This window comes from Cottoperca gobio, chromosome 3, assembly GCF_900634415.1.
Source record: "Cottoperca gobio chromosome 3, fCotGob3.1, whole genome shotgun sequence".
In the NCBI taxonomy this organism is placed as follows: Eukaryota; Metazoa; Chordata; class Actinopteri; order Perciformes; family Bovichtidae; genus Cottoperca; species Cottoperca gobio.
Window position 1 is genome coordinate 22,084,033 of NC_041357.1, and position 16,857 is coordinate 22,100,889.

The window sequence follows — 16,857 nt, forward strand, 5'->3', positions numbered from 1 at the left end:
GTAATAAATATTATATATATATGTAATTAATAGTATATATATATTATATATTATATTATATATATTATTATATTATATATAATATAAAATAAAATAACAGAAACTGTGGAGTTTTACTAGACTCTAAGAGGTGTGATTTTGGAACAACTGATTATACTATTAAGCAGATAGAAATAAAATAGAGGCTACAGAGATAACGTTGGGCGATTTTGAAGTACTGGCACAGTATTCAGTTTCCATCACAAATGCCTTTATTAACCATTGCTTTTAACAAAATATAGGTTACAATTAAAAACTAAACGTAAAAACAAATGTATGTTACTGCTGTACATGCAAACATGGTTAATGTTAAGGTTTACTGCAAAAGACAAATTAAAAGACAGCACACAATATAGATTAACACAGTCCGATGACATGTTACAAAACAGGAGGGGTTGCATAGGATTCACCAAACCAAAGAAAATCACTGAAATAAGTGGTATGCCATACAATGGTTATAAATAAGACAGATGTGATTCAGGCTTTCCACAGTGAGAGAAAAGAGCCGTAAAACGTGACAAAGAATGGAAACGTCTTGGTTAGTAGCTATTCACAGGAGATTATTTCATTCACAATATACAGTGACTTTCAACCCTGACCCTTTCCTTACTCTCACTCAAAGTGCATTAGACCTGCTTTGACAGAGTCTGCTCCGTACCAACTACAATCATAAGTCGTTCATGCCAAAAGTTATCAAACTCCAATGTGCATTTTGGGGCAACTTTCTTGCCCAGATATGTCCCTTTGTCATTGTCTAAAATCCACACATTTCTTCTTAACAAACAAGCACCTGCATTCTTCCATCTTTGCTCCCTATCTCTAAGTATACTCATATTTTAGTAAGGCAGGGTACACGTCTCGGTGTGCACATAATGTTTCCGAAGTATTCATTTCATTGCTCACATTTTGGTACATATTTCAGGGAAATTCTGCAATATCTTACTGATCGAATCACTTTCAGACAAATGATCACAGTTAGTTTTATTAATAATTTAACAAGCAGCCTTATTTTTAAATGATATTGAAGAAAGGTTTGATGATTAAATCTAATATTAAGTGTGCTTTAGGAATTTGTTGAGTTTGAGCTCATATGTTATTCTCCAACTACACAGGATCATCAGTTACCATTCACATCCCTCCATTCTGCTTTTAACATGTTTCAAAATACACACAACGAAGAACAGTAAGAGGAAGACATTCAATATGAAACATTAACACATTTACATACATATCTACGTATATATCAGTGAGTTCTGATGTGAAATGTTATGTATACATTGAGGTGAAACGCTACTCAAACCAGAAGCCCTTCGTTTTCTTTATGGTAGGGATGCACCAATCACAACAGCAGATAAAACGGAGCACTGGTATCTTACGGTGTCCACACTTTTGGAAACCACAGATTCACATGTGATGGAAAATAAAGAAAGCATCATATTCAGAGAGTCATTTACGTCAAGCGATCTCAAACTGTACATTGTTCCCTTAACAGAGCGCATCTTGTCAGGACTTACTAAAACCCAATTTTAAAAACACCATCTGTGTTGGCAGTGACTAATTGGTATTGATACATCTCTCAGTTCCCCCATCAGCCTCGATAATTAATGCTTTCTGGTATTGCACTGCATGAATGCTTGAACAAAGTTTACACAGGCCAAAGCAGACAATATGCAAATACTCACCGATTAAAAAAACATAACAAACAGTAAGCTCTGGCGTGGCCAGACCTTTTATATCCACAGTGTATTTAAATGAACAAGTGATAAAATGCAGGTCTGTATATGTGATAACAGTAGAGAAAGCAAATATAACTCAGTGCTGGCCATTTCCCCCTTCAGCAAAACTAATCTAACAACATCAGGTATAGCATTGAACATCCCATCAGGTTTATAGACAAACATTACTGATGGACAGTGGAACTGCTCCAAAAAACTAAGTGGTTACAGGAAGAGTCTTTATCCACATCCCAACCTGATGGCCTCATTAAATGGAGAGCTTCCCTCTGATGCCATGATGATGTAAACACAGGACAGACAGAGTGATGTTCAGATTACAGTCAGAGCACTGGAATTAAAAGCATTTCGACTTTTGTTCCTCTACTTTCTGAACTGGAGTCTCAACGTTCTACATGGCCTAAAAACATTGATAATGTAAACTCTTACCCTAACCCTAACCCTAACCCTAACCCATACACCTAAAATGAAGCATGTTGAATATTTGCATTGTAAGTCAACTCATTTGCATATGACATGCAAGCCCGTTTGCCACAAAGTACATGATCACAAATGGTCAGGAGCAGGTATGGAAGACGAACCCGCAAGAAAGTTAAGGATGATTTTTGGAGAGAGCAGACCGGTTGTCAAACATCAATCAAGGCTTATGGTTTGGAAATGAAGTAATCGGACAACAGTTTGCCATCTAAGGATGGAAATATCCGACAGTAAGGTGGTTCAAACCATTTGGGGTGTAAGGAGCAGCACTATTCTTGCACAGTGGTGACCTTTACAGCCGGTTAAACACAGTGTGCAATAGTTACTTTGTCCATAGACAACACTGCTCTATGAAAAACAGATTTACATGGTACAATCAAGAACGTTAGAAATGAATACATATTGTGTTTTGAATCTGCAAATGTGCAATAATACTTTTCTGTTAGAATGTATAGGTTAGAAAATAATTACTGTGAAAATAACATCTGTTTTAAAAGGATCAACCTGAAGAAGAAGAAGAAGAAGAAGAAGAAGAAGAAGAAGAAGAAGAAGAAGAAGAAGAAGAAGAAGAAGAAGAAGAAGGTCTGTAAGTATTCTGAGGTAAATTTAACATTGCTACTAGATGTATTGTCCTTGGTGGTACAAAAACCACCCTCAAGGTGTTCATTCCTTTCACAGTACAGAATGAGATCATCATAACATTTATGATTTGATGGAATATTCATGATGCTTTTGTAATTTGGGAAAAAATCTGGGAAGTTTTTGATTTTCGAATTTGGCAAAAAGAAATATACAATAGGTGCAAATATGGTTTGCTAATGACTTAGTATGGTGTCCCTGAATTGAAAACCTACAGATATATGGACACTAACTAATTCCCAGTGCCTAATGGGCCTGATTTTAAAATGTAATCAAATGCATTTTGTATATTCAAGCATAATGAAGAACATAATGCACAATATTCAATGCACAACTTCCCACATCATGGCTTAAAATAAGGCATTACAGCATGACAGTGGGGAATTATACATTGAAATGTTTAATAAAATAACCTTCCACACCTTTCTGTCTGTCAACTCAGTAAAACATTGTGTGTTTCTCCCAGCCTGCAGGAGAATACTAGAGAAATATGCTACAATAAGTTTGCTTGACATCCATATCAGCCAAAGGTCAGATGCTTTCTGCCTCCCATCAAGCCGATAGTTTTGCATGCATGCAAAACAAACTGATAATTTAAACATCTCCGTGCCAAATCATTTTGCAGCATCTCTTGAAATAACCAGTGTTGTTTGGAGTCGACATTGCCTGGCACGTTTTCCGTGGCACGTGTTTCTAAATTACATAACGTGAACATGCCCTCTCAAAGGGCACCAAGCTGTACAGGGAGCCCTGACATCAAGGCAAATTATCTCAGAACATCCCTCACCAGGCACCTATCAAAGGCGCATACTGTAGACTTCGCCACTCAATCTGTTAACACAGCGGGACAAATATTTGAATTATTGTGGTGACATTTTCAGTGTCACAGCATGTAGCTGGCAATGGCTGAAACAAAAAAAAAAATCTTTAACAAGCTACAGTCATACTTAAGGTACCCGAGGATCAGTTACGCGCAAATGTACGCACACGGTATGCTACTGCAGACGACACAGCTCAGATAAAATGAATCCATCCATTCTCCCATTCCCGCGGTGGGGACATCTTGAGCCGGTGACGCCGCACTTTGTAGTTGTTCCCATTATTATTGTCCCAGAACTCTTGCCCGCCGACGCAGTATTTAATTGCAAACTGAAATGTGCCACCGGTGTCGAGGTAAGTAGGCATGACGATCTTGAAACAGAACTTATCAGTGTCACTGTTGCTTGATTCGGGAACATAGGACGCCAGACTGTCCATAAATGTTATCCAGTTGTTTAGAGAATACCGCAAAGAGACGCTCTTTTCGAAAGCCAGATTCAACACGCGCACAAACCCTGAAAGGTTAAATTCATCTGCCTCAACGGTCTCTAACAAGACTTTTACCTCCCTCACTTTCAGCTCAAAGTCGGGTAGGGTGCCTGGGTTGGTGAACTGCAACTCCATAAACACAGGCTGCGCAGGGGTACGTGGGAACTTTGTGTCCAAATGATTAAGGTGGAGATGGCCTTTGGGTAATTTGGCCAATATGCGCTCAGGCACCTCTGGCTCATCTGTATCATTGAAATGCTTCACAGAAATAAGCTCCAGACCCAGGGAGTCGGCGAACCGGACCTTCTTCTGACTGGTTGGACTTCTGCTGCGGGAGATCTCTAACTTTGCTCTCTCTGTAGGTGTTGGCAGAGACTTGCATCTCCGACGCAGATTTGGACTCTGTGGAGGCTTCAGGGAGATCTCCCTGCCCCGGGGTCTCTCTTCTACCACGGGGCTCTCGGTGGTTTCACAAATACCGTTGGTCATCTCAAAATCTTCCCCATCATCAAGCCGAGGGTTTGCCTCTGCCAGGCTTCCGAAGAGCCCGGCTATGCAGCTGTAGTTCCTCGGCAGGCAATTCTTTGGGGGCAACATGATCACGACAGGACGCACAGGATCTGCTTCCATAAAACGCAGCAGTTCCTGCACTGCAGAGCCGAGGTGGTCGTGATGGGGAAGACCGGCGTGTCGAGAGATGGAGCCGTCAGGTGTCAGTGTCCCCCTCGCGGATAGGTGCTCCGGCTGCGTCAGAGATTGACACTGTGCAGCTCTAGACCAATAAACCAAGTCTCTGATGTTCGTGCGCCAACAAAGTGCGCGTTTAGCTCCAGCAGATCACTTTAAATGAAGTGCGTGAAGAATATATTCCACCACTGTGTAGTCGTTGCAAAAAGAATACAAATAGAATACTTTCCTCTCGGCAGCGACCATCGTCAACCGACGTGATGAACATGCAGTGTCCTCTCACAGCTGACGTGCATCCTGCGTGGAGCACAGTTTGACGTCTACTGTAGCTCTACGTGCAGAAGTGAACGTTGCAACTAACCAACATGGTTTCCTCCTTCACAAATAACCGGGTTAACTTCCTCCTTCTTTTTTTTTTTTACATTGTGACATCATAATGACAGGTTAGCCCACATAAAATAAATAAACTGACACATTTAATTAAATGTGGGCATTTTTCTGTGACGCAATTTGACAGTTTGGCTCATTCATACCAGCAACATCCAATCACAGGTCTCGATTCTCTTCTGTTGTACTGTAGAGGATTCTACCACCGGATTACCGGGGGGTACTGTGTAGTTGAAGATTTATTGCATAAGAGGGAAGCAATAATTCATCGGACTGGGCTGTATCAGCAGCGCGTGCAGCCCTCCCCTCTTCTACGTCACATCTTCCCCCGTGCAGCCTCTACGGGTTGCTATGACGACGGTGTTGCAGCTCGTCCCTGAAGGCTGAACTCAGCGCCTCTACACTTCTGTTTGGGAAAACTCTGTCGACCAGAAAGATCACAACGATAGGTAGCAGCAGATGTGAGTGAATGGTGCTTTCTGATATGGAAATAGTGATTCAAAGCCATTTAAAATGCAACAAGGACGACAGATTGCTCCCTTTTGGTGAGTGAAGTCTGGCGTAACGTTAGTTTACAAGGTTTCTAACGTTTAAAACAAAACAAGATGATATGATTAAGTTGACTTTATAGAAATCAATGTTGCTAATAATTACAGGCAGTGGTGGTAACTAAGTACATTTACTCAAGTACTGTACTTAAGTACACTTTGATGTAGGCTACTTGTTAACTTAATACTTCTACTCCACTACAATTCAGAAGCAAATATTGTACTTATACTCCATTACGTTTATTAGATAACTTTAATTACTTTGATTCCCTAAGATTCAGATTCAGATTAATAGTACACAATATAATCAGCAAATCATTTGTCATATATTATAGGTTAAAATAAACTTTATTGATCCCTTGGTGAATTTCATAAGCTTTCCGGCAGTATATATAGTAAAAGAAAAAGCTGCAACATTAAAGTGATGAACACATTAATGCATCAATAATTATAATTAAATACTATAACAAATTCTTCTGAAATGGGCCATTGTGCAAAATGACTACTTTAACTTGTTGTACTTTAAGTATATTTTACTTAAGTAAGATTTTGAATGCAGGACTTGTAACAAAGTATATCTACACTGTAGTATTACTACTTTTACTGAAGTAAAATATTTGAGTACTTCCTCCACCACTTATTACAGGTTATTTTGGTTTACTTTTATTTTTATTTTTTTCATTCTTTCTAGATATCACCATGAAGCACATTTGTTAACTACATAATGTCAACCTTAAAAGAAGTGGATGACACAGCTGTGAACGGATCAGACGAGGAGCTTCCGACATGGGGGGAAACAGTTGGAGAGCAGACACCAGAGAGGAGACATGCTGATGCCCTTTTAGCTTTTAGTGAGGAAGCCTCCATGAAAGAACGGGAGCCCTTTGAGTATCATTGTTACTCTGGTTGGGAAGAAGCTGTACGTATCTTCTTACTGCAAACCTTTGTTTCACTGCCTGCCTTTATCTGATTTAGTAAAGTGAGTTATACCAACAGTCCATGTTGATTCTAAGTAAGTGCCTTCTATCACAGTTTCTATTAAGACTTTCAAATGAGAAGAACTACTTCAATGTTTACTTATATTTCCAAGTGTTGATATAACCCTTATCTATGTAGTATTGTTCTCCTGCTTTTGGTATGTAATCTACCAATATTAGCATCATTTCAAAACAGTTGTTTTCATATTAACATTATATTTCATTTGAAAACAGGTCCGTGGTTGGGCCAGAGTTGCTCCGATGAGCTGCATACTGTTGAATGATAAGAAGTACAGGAAACCAAAGCATAAGGAGGCCGACAACCCAACCCTCTTGTATGCGGAGCGAGCGATCCCTGTTGCAGACATCTCAGCCAACATAGCAGAGCACCAGTGTGAGTCTCACGTGAGCCCCCATAACATCTTTAAGAAACCCATGCCATTAAACCAGCAAACAAACCATGAGACGGGATCCTGGAGCAACGCTGCTGCGGAATTGGCTGCCCTCAATGTAATGCAGAAAACCATGTCTAATCTGTTACTCAAAGACAAGACAGAGGAGGTGGAAGGGACGCTCAGAGAGACCCCTTTGCAGTCTCACTATGCCCTCTCAAAATACTTGGAGATCAGGCCGACTAAGCCTCAGAAACACAGGCACAGGCCCAATAATATGATGGTTCCCATTACAAACTTGACATTTCTACCACCAATTCTACCAGCACATCTGAATCCTCAGAAAGTCTGTGGCCACTCCTGCAGCGGCAAGAAGGCTCCTCAAGGAGAAACCATGGAGGAAAACTGTTTGATGTTTGATAAGAAGAGCGGGACAAGAGGAACTAGAGTGGACTCTATCGCTAACCCAGAACTTCCAACTTACTCTGCAGCCCTGAGCTCCAAGTACCGGACATGTCAGCATAACCCCTACTTGTTCTCGGCTGCGAGTGTCTCTACACAAGTACCGGCGTCTTCCAAACCTGACACAGTGCACGGCACTAGCTACTCAACGGGCAAGAGCCTCACGCAGGACCTCCACTCCAGCACTGCAGCAGGTGCACAAGCTCATACGCAGCACAGCAAGACTGTGTGAATGTAGTATGCAATTATTTTAAACTCTCAAGTTCAACCAAGTAAAAAAAACAACCTGTTTTATCTTATTTTGTATCATGCATGTCTCAACCTCACTGCATTATACAATGTTTCCATCAAAACAGTTGGAAAAATAAATCAAAGTATGAGATGTTCATACAAGTAACTTATTGCAGAGCATGCATGTATGTAGAACATACTAAACATAATAACAATAGAGTAAGCAGAACATTTAAATGTTAAGCTCTTTAAGTCATTTGGGCCTTTATTTTTGTTCTGACCAGTTCCCACAAGTGCTTCTTCAGCTGTTCTAGTTACCTAGCAACGGTGCAACGACCTCATACGAAGCATGGCAGCGCGCCTGCCTCACACTTCCTACTGTTTGAACCTCGGCCACAAGCTACAGCTCGGTCAGCGTTGCACTGTAACCTGCGACTCTACGTGATGATGTAAACCGTTGCCAAACTGCATTTGCTGTCAAATTTAATTGTATACAACTTTAGTTTTTATATCAGTCAGTGGATAATGTTTCCTGGTGATTGTGGATGGAATTTGGGTTATGCAATATACAAGGGATATCAGAGAAACAAAATGCTAACTTCAATTATACTGCATGTCATGTTGATCTTCAAAGGCCAGCCAACATTATTTACAACTGGGATGATCTTGTTACTTTGCTTTATTATACTGTACTACCTCTTTGTTTAGCTTCCCTGTAAAATAAAAAATGATCCATGATCTGCTTAGTGGGATTGTTGCATAATCAAAAGAGCTGCAGTGTTAGACTTAGACCAAACCTGAATGTGCGTGTAAAAGAGAACGCTTCGGTAGATCTTATAAGGAGTTGATATATCCAGCACAAGCCGGGATTCAGCAAGATGCAAAGTGCATCAGGGTTAAAAGATTAAAGACAATTATTTTATAGTCGTTTTCTTTTCATTTAAAATCAGCTCTCAGTTTAGTACAGGGGAACAAAATGTATTGCACATTGAAGAAGACATCACCGAAACATCTGTGCATTTTTATTCCACTATGCTCAACTGAGAGCAATCGTGGTTACACACCTGTTTTTAGTATTGGTTGAGTGCAATGTCTTTATTTCTTCCACTTTTGTTCTATAATAACAAGGACAAGGAGCACAATATACAGTTTCCAGCAGTTTATTAAGAACATCTGTAGTGTAATCTTCAACAATTAATCAAGGCAACCATTAACTCTACACACATAGGCAACAGAATCTCAAATTCTGCTAAAACAAATATTTTATGATGGAAAAATATCTGCATGCACTCCCTACAGAGACAATAAAGCACTGTAACTGACACTGGAGACCGACGAGGCTTCTACATTTTTCCGTTTAAAGCAAGGCATTCCCCCGTGCCACTAAACCAGCAGGGAGCAAGCTGTATTTGAATTCAAGAAACACAAACTAGAAGAACTAATCTCAATACAAGACATTTTGAGATTTAGTAAGGGGTTAAAAATCCTTATTAACACAAGGAAATTATCCTTAAAATGTTTGGTGTGTGCAAATAATAGAGCATGTTATACTTGGGCACTGTGTCATGTTCTGTACATTCTTCAGTTTCTACAAATATCTATAAACTGTAACAGTATTAAGCAACAGTCAATAAAAATAGTCAGATGTCGTCAAACAAATTTGATTCAATAAAATGCTGCACAGCATTATTATTATTATTATTATTATTATTATATTTGACAGAACACACATCTTTCCATAGAAACTATGGAGAACAATTGGAGACAGTCCAGTATTTCATGCAAACATAATGTATATACCGATACAGAATGGATTAAACATGCAAAGCAACTTCTTTGTTCATTTTCCAAAACATATTCTAGTGTAATTCTGATGATTAATTGTTTTTAAAAGCAGCAAATTGTAACAGAACTAAAGCGAATACTTGGGTTAAGGCACCGACGTAACACACTGAACAAATAATCAAGGCCTATAGCTCTATAGTCTGCGCGTGGTGCCTGTGGGGTGATTTTCCGTACAACAATATAACACAATCAAAACATTAAGTTTAGTTGCTTGGTGAAGAAGAGATTTAATAATAATAATAATAATTCATTAATAAATTAAAATACTGCTTCCGATTGTGATTGAAAACCTGATGATTTAAACGGAAGATATTCAACAGGACAAGATCCGGCGCTGAATACGTACAATAGCTCTGTGCTAATGTGTTTCTGTACAGTAACACAGTACTGCTTCTGTATACTCTTACACCCAGCTAATGAATAAGTCAGAGACAATGACAGCCTCTTCTGCTTACTGACTTGACCCGACTGCTTAGCTACAGAGGCCCAGACACAAAAGTGTTTACGCAACATCAAACTTCACAATCACAACTCAATGAAAGGTGCATAACAATAAAAGATAAAACAATTAGTTGTTTACTTGAGCCACATAAGCAACGGTACGTTTCAGAATACAGCCTAATGGCTATAAGCGATGCCTTGTTCACTGTTGAAGGCTTTATGGGTTTGTATTATGGAAAACATAAAGCAGACTTCTGAGTTCTCAATGGTCAGGTTTTCCAATAAGCGGGCAAAGCTTTCAGGCTGCTATTCAGATTTTATAGTCTCGCCGACGCCGACGCTGACGAGGCAACATCAACGAGGCAGCCATCAGACGCACAAGCTGAGAATAGATATTTGATTTTTCTGTGCTGCTGACCAAGTGAAGGCTTCATGCACATTACCAAACCTATACGTAAACTAAATGCACAATGTCCTTTGATGTACAGCTGAGATTAAATTGTTTTCATGCAGTATATGCACATCTGAAAGCGGTCATAACTATTTTATAAGCCAGTTATTAGACGGCCACGCACAGGTACGGTTGTCATCCTTTTTGAAGTGCATATCTAACATTTTTAAACCGCAAGACCAAACAGTAAGACCATAGAGTGAAAACCAGTGCGAGTGGTTATGCACTGAAAAATAGAAGTACACTGACATTTTAGACAAGACACATACAATATGTTACTTTGTGTGCAAATAAATATGTAAACTGTCACAGGAGCTAATAAATCATGCCCGTTGAGCTAATAAAGTGCAGGAGAGCTGTCAGGATATAAACCTGGAAAGGTTCTGGACAAGATGTCTACAGTGGAATGTTCAAAGACATTTTCGCAGACTTCTTACTGCTAAGACTGTGGTCCGCTGGAGGACAGCGTAGACTGATTCCTCTTACAGGAACAGGCAGGCATGAGAGACCTGTACTGCAGAAGCAGCTTCACTAAAGAAGGCTTCAGCTGTTGGGTTTCTCGGGGTGCTGAAGGAGAGCGCAGAGCTCCTCACACGTCTGGGTTTCCACAGAGCTGAAATGGGACTCCATATTCCACGCCAGGTCTGCTGACAAGAAGTCATCCATGACAGTTTGTGTTTCGTTGCTCGTTAGGAAGAGGTGTCCCAGGCTTTCGTCCTGGCTGGTCACAGTCTGTGTCTCCGTGCTGTTCAGCAGCCTCGCATGCTCGCCCTGACTCACGGGAGTCGGAGCAGAGAGACTTGTGGAAAATGATGGGAGATCTGTCTGTGTTTCTGTATCCGAAGACTCGGTGCTCATGGAAAAGCTTGAATGTCGTAGGATGCTGCTCAGGGGCATGTGGCTGCCGGCGTTCAGCAGGAAATTGAGGTCAGTCTGAGTTTGAGTATCGAACAGCTCCAGGTCGCTGGCTTGACTTCGACTTGGTCCGTCACTTTGGTCCAGTTCATCCATCAGGAGGAAGTCTGTCTGGGTCTGGATGTCCAGAGACTCCAGTGGCGTGTCACCCCCCAGTCCTCCCAGCTCACTCTCCTCCGTCTGTGTCTGGATGTGCACAGCATTGAGAAACTCTTCAAAGTCAAAGTCAATGCCATTGTGTTGCTCCTGAACAGATCCCAGACCTGACCCACAACCTGCGGAGGCTACTGTGAGCACCTGATGGCCTGACATGCTGTCAGACAGAATATTTTCTAGGTCATTTAACAAGGTCATTGTTTGGGTCTGGTTATCTGCCATGTTGTTTGAGTTGAGCTCATCTGTCTGCACCCCGAAACACATACCAACAGCTGACTTTGAGTCCTCATATAGACTGCTTCCTGCAGCGGTGAGGGTGTCATCCATCTCCAGAGCAGTCTGAGTGGAGACACTGAGGGAGTCACTGTCGAATAGGTCGGAGCACATGATAGCCTGGTCCTGAGCCTTCTCCTCTGATTGTGGCAAGGCAACATATGTCTGTGTCTGCCTGGTTTTGTATGGAGGCATAGATGAGGAGGAGCAAGGATTTTGATTCATGCACTGGCTGTCTGTCTGAGCTCCAATAGAGGATGTGACTCTGGAACGGAAGGAGAATGTCTGGGTTTCAACACTGACTGGCAGGAGCACTTGGGCACTCACGCTGATATCGGTTTGGGAGCAGGACGACACCGAGGACTCACCCACAGAGCACAATGCCATTCCCTCCCCAACTCCCAATCCTGTGGGCATTTTGGACAAGTACGATTTGTCCGTCTGAATGTTGGTTGAGGTGCTTCTTCCCCGTTGCCCTGCCAGGTTGGCTGAGTCATCTGTGCCTAAGGGGTTCAGACTGACCTGTACCCCTGTGCTAATGGGCCTCAGGCTAGAGCGAGAAGTAGGCATGCTATCCTTGAAACACAAACTCTTAGCATCAAGTTGGGGAACCACAGCTCCAGTGGTTTGAGGCAGCAGGTGAAGGGTGCTGACGGAGCCATGGCTGTCTACTGCCAGCACCACAGACCTCAGAGCCCCGCTTTCTGTAGAAGGAAGGAGGACAGGCAGGTGGGCCAGGTGCATCACAGGAACACTGACCAAAGCCATCTTAGGCTTTGGTAGGAGCAACTTCTGGAGGCTCCTACGGGGGTTGGAGTCTGGGATGTGAACAGTTGTATCAGAAGTGAGAGCGGTCTCTGTCAGCTCTTTACTAAAAGGTATGATCTGACAGGTTGACTCGTTGGTCCTAACCTTTTCAGAGTCACTCAACAGTTTCTCCATCTTTCGCTTTTTTACTGGCGGAATTCTGTAAAGAAACAAAACAGATACAGAGAGAGCCAGCCAAATTAATATTAATCTTTAGCCAATGCTGAAGGAAAATGTCATAACAAATCAATCTGGGCCATGCAGGATTGAACATGATTGAACACATGCCTGTGTTCTGTAGGAATCTCATGACCTGTCCTGTAGATGTGCGAGAGTAGAGCAGCTCTACTAGCATAGGGGCAGCCACATGTACAGTGGTAGGTCTTCCCACAGTCTTCTATGTGCCTCTTGAGGTCCCACTCTGTACTGTAGCCATTGTTGCACTTAAAACACTTGTGTTTCTTCTCTGCATGCATCTTCATGAAGTGCTACAAGGAAACAGATACAAGAGCAAAGAATATATTGAATACAATTGTTTTAAACCTTTTTTTTTTTTTTTTAAGTTGGCTTGATTTTTTTCAAGAGGCGCTAAAGATCTATCGGTATTATTAAGTACAAGTAGGCTAACAAATAATGCAATCAGTATTTAGCAATGATCAAGACATGGCAGTAGAAAAGTGTTTGGGTATAGACAAAATACCAATATTACATAATTCCTGTAAAATCGACTTTTGTACCATATTTGGTCGAAGAAGTATTGGGATATTTGAATATAAATATATATATAAATATAAATATAAATATAATATATATATATATATATATATATATATATATATATATAAAATAGTATTGGATTGTAATTATTGATGCATTAATGTGTTCATCACTTTAATGTTGAAGCTGGTAAAGGCAGAGATCATTTGTAATGACTTTATATACTGCTGTGTAGCTTAATCTATAATAGAACAATATAGATTAAATAAAATAATCTGAATCTGTAAAATAAATAAAGCTGTCAGACAAATGGAGTAAGAATGTAGAAAGTAGCACAACATAAAAACACTTAAGTAAAGTACAAGTACCTCAAAATTATACAGTACTTTCCAACACTGGTACCAAATAATACATTGTGAGCTATTTCACAGAACTGAGACCTCACAATTTTACTCCATTGATTGCAGGGACAGGATTACAGATGATGGGAGGAAAGGCTTACTTGTTTAACCAGGGAGAACTGAGAGAAGGGTCTGTTCGGCCCCCTGGGACAACCCTCAATTGGACAGCAGTACAGTTTCTGAGAGCCCTTCATGTCCTTTCTGATAGTAGGATTGACAATACCATCCTGAGGGTGACAAAGAGAGAGGACAAAGCAGATACATATTTGAATTTGGGTGTTTATATCAAACACTTGGCTTACAGTGAGTGTTAAACAATTCCTTGATCACCATACATACAGGCCACCAACAGAAAGGCCTGTAGTGCCTTTCTGCTGGTGGTGGTGGTGGTGGTGATGATGTCCTAGTGGTCTGGCTTCACAATCAGAACAGTTGTGAGTTCAATAACAGGGCCGCCAACATTGTGCCCCTGAGCAAGGTACTTAACCCGTAGTTGCTGCAGGGAGACTGTCCCTGTACTTAGTTCACTGTAAGTTGCTCTGGATAAGAGCGTCTGCTAAATGACCTGTAATGAAATCCCTATGAGTCATTTCAAGAGATTGAGCAAAGTTTTAAATTGGCAATCTAACAGGTTTAACTTGTGACTCACAATCAAGTTTTAGCGGATAAACTGGAGTTTAACTTGACCTACAATATTTCTTACAGTAACTGTTCTCAAAGGCACTCAATGCTAACTACACTGTACACCTAAAACTCCAAAATGTTGTCTTTTTGTACCAATTCTTATTCATTTTTCACTATTATGACAGCTGAAAATAAAAGTGATGGTTGCACATTACCTTTCTTTCCTTCCTCAGTGTAGGTAAATATGAGTGTATTAACAAAATATTATTCAAGAAACCACATTTCCAGACTGCTTTGCATAACTGACATAAGACAGACTTGCTAAAGCAGCTGTCACCACATTGTATAACATTATATATAAGTCAATGGATCGCAAACTACTCATAACAGAAATCAGCACCCGTTTTGAATATACGCTGCATAGTTTAAACAGAGAAAAACATCAGGCTCCTTTATGGCCATTATTACTGCAGCCTTCCAGAGGCCAAGGTCACCTCCATCCATCGGCAAGTCAAGATGCACCGTCTTTGCCACAATAGGTTCAGTCCACAGCCTTTTAAGTGGCCATTGCCTTGCTTGTGTCCTTCTTCTGGGAGACGGTTCAATACAGTGGTAAATCAGAGTAATAGTCTAATTATGCTTCTCCTTGTAGCCAAGGTCAGCGATATAGCTAAGACATCTTAAAGCCAAGCCCAACACGGTCATATTAAACTTATGAAAGGAGTCTGAACTGGGCTAAGAGGACGAGTTCAAAGGAAATGCTTTAGATTTCACGACAAGTAAGAAAACGGGTAGTGAGCAATCAGCAAATATACATTACTTTTGTGCAATGATGCAGTAGAGCTACTGATGTGTTAAAGTGGACGTAATAAAAACAGATATGGTGCTTCACATCATGCCTCATTCTTGCAGTCGGACTTCATGAATAATGCAGAGGAAGCATAGAGTGAGCTTTTGCAGCATACCAACCAAACAATCAATATCATTACTACTGCTGACAGAGGTTTTACATAGCTGTGGATTAGAAATAACATGCTGCTCTTTTTTTTTTCTTCCTCTCTTTAAACCCCTTGAAGGCACAATCTATGACGCAAGTGTGGCTGAGCAATGAAAACAATGAAAACACAGGATTGGAATCTGCCTTTACTCTCAAAGTGACTCAAATTTTCACATATACCTGATAGTAGTACATCACATGTCTTACAGCTGGACCTACTGCATGAACTACTTCTAATTATCATATTCACCTATTTTAAAACACAGTGCAGTGGACAAAAAGGCAGCCTTTCCCAGCAAAGAACTCCATTCATGGATCGGGTCAAAATCAGACTTTGGTACAATTGCGTTGACTGCCTCCACTTTGCTGACTCCTAAGTATTTGGTATTAAGATTGTATATTAGACTCAGACAATCAATTGTGCTCGACTCTTACCTATTAACTTAACATGATAAACAGGTTAACGTAACTAACGTAAAACCAAGCAATCATCAAATTCCTGTCCACAACTACACACACCACCAAACAACGAAATATAAGGGTGTAATGTTAACTAGACCTGTATCGAAAATAACTGTAGTAACCTTATGTTAAGCATCTTCACGTGCGATCCAAATCAATAATTGATAACATACGGTAGCTAGTTACAATGTAGCTAGCTCGCTAACCGCAAATGTAACCGTTACGTACGGAGCTTCACTCGCAGAATAAACAAGGAAACTTTTACCTAACGTTCACGATAAAGTCGTGTTTGCTAAGCATCACAACTGTGTGTTATGTTAGCTAAAATTAAGTTGTTATGGATGACTTGCGTTTTCCAGTTTGTTGACTGCGTTTTTCACGATAATGAGTTAGCCAAGTTAGCATTGTAGTTACGTGAACGGCTAACGTTAAAGTATATGAACACTAGACAGGTTTAGTAAGCGTTTACCTTTATTCTGTGTGATTTAACAAGATGCATGTTCAATGCAGGTGTGTTGGGGAGAATCTTGCCACATCCTTCCACGGTGCAGAGGATGTTCGTCCTTACTTCTTTGGTCAGCTCCGTGATGGTAGGTTTTATTATTTCCCGTGACTGCGACAGAGACTCTTCATGACATTTCGGACTGTCTTTAGTAGCGTTATCTCTGTTATTCGCCTTACTTGTCGCAGAGTCAGCCATGTTTCTATGTTGACAGTCTTGCGTTCGGCACTGAGCTTCAGCAGCAGCATTGAATGAACATTGTCATGTCGACCCTGAGCTTTGCCTGAAAGGCTGCTTCGCCACCTTACACGATTTGGACGGCTTAGACGAGAAGTGTCCAGCTGCGGCCTTGCTGACGGTATAAACCACGCCCACTACAATTTGTT

The 16,857-nt window shown here is 40.7% G+C and overlaps 3 protein-coding genes across 5 annotated transcripts; 1 reads left to right on the forward strand and 2 right to left on the reverse strand.

The window, feature by feature from the left end:
- Nucleotides 1-228: 228 nt before the first annotated feature.
- LOC115024443 (protein phosphatase 1 regulatory subunit 3E) lies at nt 229-5,157 on the reverse strand. The gene has a single exon (XM_029455990.1). It carries the CDS (start codon nt 4,824-4,826, stop codon nt 3,903-3,905), a length of 924 nt encoding a protein of 307 aa, XP_029311850.1. The 5' UTR covers nt 4,827-5,157; the 3' UTR covers nt 229-3,902.
- Nucleotides 5,158-5,357: 200 nt separating this feature from the next.
- On the forward strand, nt 5,358-8,618 carry LOC115024428 (uncharacterized). 3 transcript variants are annotated; one of them, XM_029455967.1, is made up of 3 exons: nt 5,358-5,815; nt 6,510-6,737; nt 7,030-8,618. In XM_029455967.1, exons 2-3 carry the CDS (start codon nt 6,543-6,545, stop codon nt 7,879-7,881), a joined length of 1,047 nt encoding a protein of 348 aa, XP_029311827.1. In that variant the 5' UTR covers nt 5,358-5,815; nt 6,510-6,542; the 3' UTR covers nt 7,882-8,618. The 3 variants fall into 3 exon arrangements, with proteins under 3 accessions (XP_029311827.1, XP_029311835.1, XP_029311819.1); XM_029455975.1 differs by having other exon boundaries at nt 5,358-5,731; XM_029455959.1 differs by lacking the exon at nt 5,358-5,815 and having other exon boundaries at nt 6,036-6,737.
- A 406-nt stretch (nt 8,619-9,024) lies between these two features.
- On the reverse strand, nt 9,025-16,802 carry atmin (ATM interactor). The gene is made up of 4 exons (XM_029455945.1): nt 16,439-16,802; nt 13,988-14,113; nt 13,057-13,256; nt 9,025-12,928 (listed from the first exon to the last, which is right to left on the reverse strand). The coding sequence occupies exons 1-4, from the start codon at nt 16,667-16,669 to the stop codon at nt 11,161-11,163; spliced, it is 2,325 nt and encodes a 774-aa protein (XP_029311805.1). The 5' UTR covers nt 16,670-16,802; the 3' UTR covers nt 9,025-11,160.
- Between the last annotated feature and the right edge of the window lie 55 nt (nt 16,803-16,857).

Bases quoted from the DNA above. Each gene is read 5' to 3' on its own strand.
- LOC115024443 (XM_029455990.1), bottom strand. From the start codon at position 4,826: ATGGAAGCAGATCCTGTGCGTCCTGTCGTGATCATGTTGCCCCCAAAG.
- LOC115024428 (XM_029455967.1), top strand. From the start codon at position 6,543: ATGTCAACCTTAAAAGAAGTGGATGACACAGCTGTGAACGGATCAGAC. The intron at 6,738-7,029 runs GTACGTATCTTC...ATTTGAAAACAG, and splicing joins ACTCTGGTTGGGAAGAAGCT to GTCCGTGGTTGGGCCAGAGT.
- atmin (XM_029455945.1), bottom strand. From the start codon at position 16,669: ATGGCTGACTCTGCGACAAGTAAGGCGAATAACAGAGATAACGCTACT. The intron at 14,114-16,438 runs GTAAACGCTTAC...TGTCACCCTCAG, and splicing joins TTAAATCACACAGAATAAAG to GATGGTATTGTCAATCCTAC. The intron at 12,929-13,056 runs GCATGTGTTCAA...GTTTCTTTACAG, and splicing joins GAGATTCCTACAGAACACAG to AATTCCGCCAGTAAAAAAGC.